A 9083-nucleotide genomic window follows, 5' to 3' on the forward strand; every position below is an offset into this window, starting at 1 on the left:
TGCCATTCTATTATTCACTGTGTAAAATTAGGTGTTGTTCGTAGGCTCGATAGTCTCGTTTAATGTGAATAGATATGCACATCGGTGTCACCTCTTTTCAAAGGCTGCTCTCATCTCATCAAGAATAGCACCTCTTACTGATGAGGCATTTCGACCTGACCAATGAAATTAACCAGATCACTAGGTGATAATTTGCGGTGGTATCATGCACTACACTAACAACTTGCTAGTGAAGCACGATGGAGTAAGGATTCTGAAAGAAATTCTCAATAGAGGTCCTAAATGACCTCATTACGCTCGTTCTTCGAGTCCAAAATGGAAGTGTTTCCCGATGAACTGTTGGAGGCAGCTCACGGTGATTCGCACACACACCAGTATATGGGCTTGCGGAGCGTCATGAAACATAGATGTACGTCTGGCAAGTCACATCGTAAAAAACCATCCAACGAGTTGGCAACCCTGAATTCAACGATCAGCTTTTTCTAGTCAATTTCTCGTTCACCATTGAAAAAGCCGCCGCACACTTCTATACTCCTTTTGATATGGTAACAGATTGGAGACTAGCGGTATTCGACTGCCCGTTGATGAAGGATACTGTACTACTCAGTCTGACGAGCTGAAATAAATGTCCCTTATCCCACTCGAGATTCTAATGATAAGCTCACCAGAAGTAGTGCTATCCAATTGTGATCGTCCCATCTGCTGGAGGCTTTAACTTGTGGGTTTCTAGCATGTCCATTGGATCGTCACTTTTCCCCGCCGCAGTGCAAACAAGCATTCATGATACGTTTACACCTCAGCTCTGAGTGAGACACAAGGGCCTTTACCGGATGGGGAATGAACACAGGTGACATCCAATTCATATTCAGCTCTTGCTATCAGACAAGCTATACGCACACTGAATGCGAATTCCAGCTGTCTACTGTTGTCCAGATGGTTGTCAGGCCAACGCATGTCAGAAATAACATACATGAATTAGATGGTAACAATGATTCAGTGACCATGCCGGCCTTAGTAGCATCAAGTACCCGTCTGATGTCGAAACGGGAACGCAAGTTGAATCTCACGCTAATTGGATCCACTCCCCTTCAAAACGTAGTGACAGCCTGCCGTTCAGTAGTCACGTTTATTCTCTGGATTGAATTTATGTCTAGGGTCGTTTATATATGTTGCCAAGACAGCAACAAAGCTGCATACCACGTAAAGTGGTAAACAGAAGCCAAACCAAGTTGGACAACTTGCCAGCCTAAGTAGTGCATGCACACTCACCGTACAGTTCCTGTACAGGATGTTCACGTTTTAGTGTGCCTTGCAGGTGGGTAAGCCTCTCGGAGGATTCCCGACAAATTCCATTCAGACCAGCCCGCTGCGTGCAAGTCGGATACCAAGTTGACTCAATCCACCCCACAAGTTAGGGTTCCCACGCTCGAAGAATACAGTCCCATGCTCACACCCGGTACACAAAACCTTAAATACTAACATCACGGGTGAGGTCCGTCCTAGCATCTACCTACAGATTTGTCTGTAACATTTCATCTAGGGCTGAACGATCTAGTCGCACTTACAGCAGCGCTTATCTCCTTCACATTTCATCATGTAAACTTAGAACCATAGTAAAGACATCAAAGGAATAGCTGTTAGAAGCGTGGTCTGGTCAACATTTGCTGCAAAATTTCGAACTAATAGTGACTGTGGACTAGAATAGCGATGGGTTTTTCAAGCAGCTGACAAGAAGTTATTTCCCCAACAACAATTCCCCAACAACTTCGGATGTCCGAACATTGATACCTGGTTGAAGTGACAACCAGTAGATCACAGAAAGCACCAATCAGATGTGTATACAGATCTCTGACAAGTTTTGGTGCTGTCTAAATTGACGCAGAAATAGCTGAGAATAAAATACACCATCAAAGTAGATTGTCTGAGTGTTATGGAAATTACTCTGGTGTCCCCCTCCCTGGCCATTACACATATTTTGCAAACTTCTAAGTGTCTTAATGTGTTACCAACTTTTCATTCAAATCTACGAAATCTGGATGGTTGCATTTTCCAAGTACGTAATAAGTTCCAAACTTTCAGTTTTTGACAATTATTCGTTCAGCTGTAGCACCCTTTCGGTGCCTAGCTGCCATGTCGCACAAAGGAGGCACGAGGGCTGGGATACTGCCAGGTTGCCCAAGCCTAGACAGGGGAAGTCGAGAGGTAGCGGTCGGGTTCGAACCACGGACATTCCGGTCTGTAAATTCGCGCTCTTAACACTTGGTCCATCTCGCCCCCCAATTTCGACTATTAGTACTCGTCACTGAGTGAAACACAATTGNTTTATTCTCTGGATTGAATTTATGTCTAGGGTCGTTTATGTATGTTGCCAAGACAGCAACACAGCTGCATACCACGTAAAGTGGCAAACAGAAACCAAACCAATTTGGACAACTTGCCAGCCTAAGAAGTGCATGCACACCCACCGTACAGCTCCTGTACATGATATTCACGTTTTAGTGTGCCTTACAGGTGGGTAAGCCTCTCGGAGGATTCCCGACAAATTCCATTCAGACCAGCCCGCTGCGTGCAAGTCGGATACCAAGTTGACTCAATCCACCCCACAGGTTAGGATTCCCACGATCGAAGAATACAGTCCCATGCTCATACCCGGTACACAAAACCTTAAATACTAACATCACGGGTGAGGTCCGTCCTAGCATCTACCTACAGATTTGTCTGTAACATTTCATCTAGGGCTGAACGATCTAGTCGCACTTACAGCAGCGCTTATCTCCTTCACATTTCATCATGTAAAATTAGAACCATAGTAAAGACATCAAAGGAATAGCTGTTAGAAGCGTGGTCTGGTCAACATTTGCTGCAAAATTTCGAACTAATAGTGACTGTGGACTAGAATAGCGATGGGTTTTTCAAGCAGCTGACAAGAAGTTATTTCCCCAACAACAATTCCCCAACAACTTCGGATGTCCGAACATTGATACCTGGTTGAAGTGACAACCAGTAGATCACAGAAAGCACCAATCAGATGTGTATACAGATCTCTGACAAGTTTTGGTGCTGTCTAAATTGATGCAGAAATAGCTGAGAATAAAATACACCATCAAAGTCGATTGTCTGAGTGTTATGGAAATTACTTTGGTGTCCCCCTCCCTGGCCATTACACATATTTTGCAAACTTGCAAGTGTCCTAATGTGTCACCAACTTTTCATTCAAATCTACGAAATCCGGATGGTTGCATTTTCCAAGTACGTAATAAGTTCCAAACTTTCAGTTTTTGACAATTATTCGTTCAGCTGTAGCACCCTTTCGGTGCCTAGCTGCCATGTCGCACGAAGGAGGCACGAGGGCTTGGATACTGCCAGGTTACCCAAGCCTAGACAGGGGAAGTCGAGAGACAGCGATCGGGTGCGAACCACGGACATACCGGTCAGTAAATTCGCACTCTAACCACTTTGTCCATCTCGCCCCCCAATTTTGACTACCAGTACTCGTCACTGAGTGAAACACAATTGTGTGCATCATAGGTTAATCTGCACGACTGCGAATAGTACAAGGAAATCAGTGGTGATAAGAGTTCCTAGCTAAAACAGTGTACACTACGTCGATGATACGGGTGTTCTCCTGTCTATTTTCAACTAGTTATTAGGAAGGCACTTGCATGCCAAAATCAGAGATGGTTATTGCCCAAAAGAGTAAGCTCCAAAAATTAAAAAAAACAACCAGCAATGTGTCTTCCAGTATCTCAACTGGTGGTGAAAAGAATTTGCTCTTCAGATTTACCTAATTCGTACGGTAAATTCAGTTTTTAACAGCGAAATGGGTGTCCGTGGTTTCATGTGAGGCCATTTGTGAAAATCGGAAGATGCGTGATCGATTCTCCACATGGACAACTTGTAAGTTGCCAGCAGTCGTGTCTCTAAGCAACGCACTCGTATCTTTGGAGGGGGAGCATGTGATTTTTTCATAAAGGGAACTGCTCAAATGTTGCTGAAAACTCTTCGACTGCCCACGACCGGTTTCGCCCTTCTTAGGGCTCATCAGGTAGGCGCAGTCCCCGAGTTTCCGTCAACCTTGTGATCTACTTGAACCAGAACTGCGATTTTATGAGTAGTTTCCTTTATGGAAATATACTGCGATATATCGAATATCGTGCTAACTGAATCATGAGGTGGCCTGTGTGCAGCACATTCAGTTGTAGAATATCATAAACGAGAGATTCGGTTGAGTCTTTCGTTAAAAACACATTGATTTGCAAATTAGTGTATTTCTCGGGAGCATGTGATATTTTACTTGCGTTAAATTCTAACAATCAGAGTAGCTTGCATGAAACGGGTGCTTATCGGGGGCTTCAATTAGAGGCTTCACTTTCTCGACAGTTTCACCCCCTAATGACATGCATGATTGTGTTGATTCACTTTACTTTGGCTTTCTGTCCATACGTATATGATGTGTTACAACTAGTTTCTTTCTGTCCTGTAGTTAGTAAGTGACCCTCATAACAGGCGTCCTTCTAAATACATCACTTAAAGCACCTGACTACTATCCAAACCGTTTCGATGGGGGAGGATGGACTGCTTGGAATCCAAAGCCTACACTGTACATATCAGCCCAATGTTTTCCCAAGCAAAACACGTGATACTGCACCACAAATCAACTGGCACGGTTGTGTTTGTTCTGACTGCATGCAGCATTTTTCTATTCTATGATTAACCAGCAAGGTGATGAAAAATCTTCGCAAACCGACTAGGAGGTGTGTATCAGGCTGTGACCCAAGTCAGCGGATGAAAGTTTTTATCCCCGAAAAAACACCAGATAGGCATGGGTAGTGTGGCTCAGTTACAAATGAGGTTTTGATAACTGGGGCTTATTTTATTTTCACTAACCTAAATGTCTGAGCAGATCATGGAACGATATGGTCCCAAGTTGAATCACTGTTTACTAAGGCGGCACCTTATCCCCTTATCCCATCAAATTAGCTTCTCATTTGTGTATTTTAACGAAAACACGTGCCAGCTAGACCTGGACAAATAACCAATCGGTTCCCATAATTTGCATACTCATCACTTGAACCAGTCTGGCGTAAGAGTTTGATTGTGTACAAGCAACCAGTGAATCGAAGGTTCGAATGAGAGCCGAAGCAACGGGATGAAGTACAAAAACTGAGATAAGATCGGGGAATTGGATGCTTCCACTTTGTGTGCAGAGATTACTGGGATTTCAAACAGACTAGACGATGCTCAGTGGGACCAAGAGGAAACTCAAGTCCTCCCTGAGGAGGACAGGCCTAAACTATGACATGAACACAAACCAATCCTACGATCTGTGTGAATAGGTTTGTCCATGACCATTTACAGATATCGATGAGGTATGGGGACGTGATCTCAAACCAACTTACTACTCGGTCAACTATACGGGGTAACTGTCGATTGCCTGAATAACTAAGAAGCAGTATAGTCTTGGATCCAATTAGCTAACTTTCCAACTTCCCATACCTCTTGTTACCGTTCATCAATTCGAACTGTATAGTCAAAATTACACGCCAATATATTCTAGCCATAATTACGAGCTGTCATACACGTCTGGCTATTTCCCACTAATTACAGCTCACAAATCATTAAGAAAAAATAAGGAAGCCAAAATCCAGCAATCCCCAACCGTGTTTGGCTCGTGTGAAAAATACCTTTCTACACCTCAGTCGTGTGACAGAACAATCCTAAATAAGTAAATACTGACAGGCCCTCCTGCAATACCGAAAATACATACCTTCAGAGAAAGGGCCTCGGCACAGACCACAGGTGTCATGCATTCTGTACTACAGGACAGCGAATTTTAAACACCAAGTTGCATGATTTTGCGTGTATCCTTAAACAGAATGGAGGGTAAAAAATACCGATCTGAGGGAAGAGAGAATAACCCTTGAAGCAGTGAGTTAGTCACTAATTCATGACTTCAAGTGTCATAAAACAATAGTTGATCTTACGAGGTGCAGAGAAAAGACCGACTGCATGTGCGTCCAAACTAAAATAGTAATTCCGCCCAACTAAATGAAAATGGTCAGTCCCAACAGGACGTACTTGTTTCTTCCAAGAATCGGGACGGGGGTAGCTTACCACATAGTCCTACACAAGCATCTGAAGCTCGATAAATGCCCATGCAAAAAACATGATGACGTACTCTAGGTTTCAGCGATTCTACGGGCACCTTGACATAATATCATCAGTGGAAATCAAAAGATAGATACACCTTAGTTAACCTCAAAGGCCAGTGGTTCCGATTGGAGGAAAGACACCCAAACATGACCTGTAAGCTACCTGAGACCATTGATGCCCAGTTCATCATTGGGCGAAAAATCGTTGGGCGCACTCAACCAAATCATGCATCAAAGCGACCCACAAATTGCTTCAGTATTGATTCAGGGAGATTTGGAAGCGTTCGTAGATGAACAGATTACTCATATTCATGCGCTATCACGTAGAGGAAGCACTTACCTATTGACATTTGGTGATAGGTACAAAGATCGAAAGGACATTGGATTCGACTACACAGCCCCTTGCTAATCAGTGAAAGCGGTGGCGGGTTCGAACAAGTTATCTCTTTGTATTTGATTATGGAAATCGTGTCGCTGAAAATGCCCAGATGGTCATTCATCGTCATGATGACAAAAAAGGATGATATTAAATAGTACACAACAAAATGTATAAAAGCCTCGGTTGCCCCGGAAACCATGACAGAGAGTAAATCAGCCGCGCTTCTGCATCAAATTAACTATCACACTGTCGATGATCGGTTTTTCAAAGACAATGACGGTACGACACACAATCGAACCATACGCCTCCCCACACGCGGACCAGCCTAGATTGAACAAAAAGCCCGCTTGAAAAATGCCTTTTACGATGTTCTGATTAATGGAAGAAGGATTGCCTTTTTCGGCAGGCTGAGATCAACGTATAAAAATCTGAACAAAAAGTCCGCTTGAAAAATGCCTTTTAAGGTGTTCTGATTAATGGAAGGATTGCCTGTTTCGGCAGGCTGAGATCAACGTATAAAAACCTCAGAAACTAGAACGACGGTAGATATATCTACTCGGCCACCCGACTACCAAGTGTGCACAAGCCGACATGGCTCGAATGTTCCAATAATAACGATGCCAGCTACGAAGCATAAGTGCGACAGGCTACGGCTATCTCCTCTCATAGTCGCATCGATGAGAAGGTTCAAGCGCTCGCCCGGTGCATCTGGAAAAGAACGCAGAAACCACAAAAACCGAAGTCCCGCAAACAAAGGACCCTGGGCACGGACAGGCAGGATAGCTACGCGTCAACACACGGGTCAATGACGCACCCACACGTTGGCGGCCTGGACAAGAAATCCACCTACCTACCCACACACCCTGCTTGTCGCATGCATGCCCTTCGGTTGGTCTCAAGCCGGCTGAAACAGCTGGCCTATGGGCCAGACGTTGCTTTGTTCACGATTTGGGCCAATGGGCACAGAGATAGACCAGCAAGGCGATGCAACGGCTAGACAATACCTAGACAAGCTCACTGTGCTTCGCCGGTTTTGCCAATCACTATCGGCTAAGGCCGACTAACATCAAGGTATGGTGATTGGTGGATGGGAGGGCTGTTACGATCGATAGGCGGTAAGATTGGATGAAATGTGGTTTTGTGGGGAAAATATAAGGCAGAAGCGGGTTTTGCCGTCCGTCTGCGTTGCTCTACTGCGCCATGGCTCCGAAGGTCGTCTCCGGTAAGGCCGCGAAGAAGGCTTCGAAGGTGAAGGTACCGAAGGTTGACAAGAAGAAGAAGCGAAGGAGGAAGGAGAGCTATGCGATCTACATCTACAAGGTGTTGCGTCAGGTCCACCCCGACACTGGTATCTCGTCGAAGGCGATGTCAATCATGAATTCGTTCGTGAACGACATTTTCGAGCGTATTGCTGCCGAGTCTAGCCGTCTTGCGCACTACAACAAGCGGTCTACGATCACTAGCAGAGAGATCCAGACTGCCGTTCGTCTGCTTTTGCCCGGTGAGCTTGCAAAGCATGCGGTTTCTGAGGGGACGAAGGCAGTGACGAAGTACACGAGCACCAAGTAGATTGTGGGTGCCGGTCGAGTAGAGAACGCTTCCACGGCCCTTTTCAGGGCCACCACACTTTGATATGCCTGTTCTTTCTATTTGTTATTCGATATGTGGGGACTGGGATGGTGTGGGGCGTGTTGTGCTGGCTTGGGTTTGGTGTTGCTGTGCGGCGCCCGTGTTCCTGAGGCGCATTACCCTGCGTACGTGGGCGGTTTGATTAGTCCACACCTGGAAGGTGAGGTTGTGTATGATAAAGTGGTAGTGATTGTTCTTGTGGGCTCTGTTAGCCAAGCGTGTTTTGTGCTCTGAGTAACGTGGGTGCCTTTGGGCTAAACAAATATGCTAAGGGCTTAAAGTGGGTTAGGTGCAAGTAGAACATTGTCTTGCACCCCAAGAGTTGGAAGCGCGAAATATCGGCTTTCCTGCTTCCGGACGTGCATCCTCAATTGCCTCTCCATGGCTTTCACGTGGGAGGCGCTGCCGTGCGCAACAGGCTGCGCAGTTCGGTCCACCGGCTGATTTCTGTTCTCTACCTATTAGGTGTCGTATTTTATGATGGCTGATCAAATTCGCTGTGCACTGTTTTGATGGGTGTGGATGGGGCGACACGATTACTGCTTCCCATTGAAGGGCATCAACTAGGTGTTCCTCTTCAGTCTATCCTAGGTGGCTTTGGGTATCTCGTACCATTTAAGTGCTCTAGCTCTGTTTAGAGTGTGATCGGAGGCGGTTTCATCATCATCAAAGAGGGCAACGTCAGTGTTGACAATGAAGCTCTACTGTCGCACTCGGAAGCAATGTACAGCCCACCGTCGTCCGACAATCAAAATGGGTGAAGACCGACTGGATGTACAGCCCACCGACAATCAAAATGGGTGAAGACCGACTGGACTGTTTCAGCTCCATCTGCAGAATGCTGGTGGGTAGGACATAGGGTCTACTCATGAGTAGGCATTTGGTGGCCTGTATAGTACGGACATTGAGTCAATGGCACTTGC

At 45.4% G+C, this 9083-nt stretch overlaps 3 protein-coding genes across 3 annotated transcripts in view; all 3 read left to right on the forward strand.

Moving 5' to 3' along the window:
* The window catches only part of T265_03552 (hypothetical protein), a gene marked incomplete at both ends in the record, with an annotated part of 22088 nt that extends 16789 nt beyond the window's left edge, over positions 1 to 5299 (forward strand). Inside the window, one exon of the mRNA XM_009168064.1 lies at positions 5208 to 5299. Within this exon, the coding sequence (XP_009166328.1) occupies positions 5208 to 5299 (92 nt within the window). The remainder of the gene's footprint in view (positions 1 to 5207) is intronic.
* A 2037-nt stretch (positions 5300 to 7336) lies between these two features.
* On the forward strand, positions 7337 to 7528 carry T265_03553 (hypothetical protein; the record flags this gene model as incomplete). Its single annotated transcript, XM_009168065.1, has 1 exon — positions 7337 to 7528. One exon carries the CDS (start codon positions 7337 to 7339, stop codon positions 7526 to 7528), a length of 192 nt encoding a protein of 63 aa, XP_009166329.1.
* A 203-nt stretch (positions 7529 to 7731) lies between these two features.
* Positions 7732 to 8100, forward strand: T265_03554 (hypothetical protein; the record flags this gene model as incomplete). Its single annotated transcript, XM_009168066.1, has 1 exon — positions 7732 to 8100. One exon carries the CDS (start codon positions 7732 to 7734, stop codon positions 8098 to 8100), a length of 369 nt encoding a protein of 122 aa, XP_009166330.1.
* Positions 8101 to 9083: the final 983 nt, after the last annotated feature.

The sequence above is a fragment of the Opisthorchis viverrini genome (genome assembly GCF_000715545.1).
Source record: "Opisthorchis viverrini unplaced genomic scaffold opera_v5_51, whole genome shotgun sequence".
Lineage (NCBI taxonomy): Eukaryota > Metazoa > Platyhelminthes > Trematoda > Opisthorchiida > Opisthorchiidae > Opisthorchis > Opisthorchis viverrini.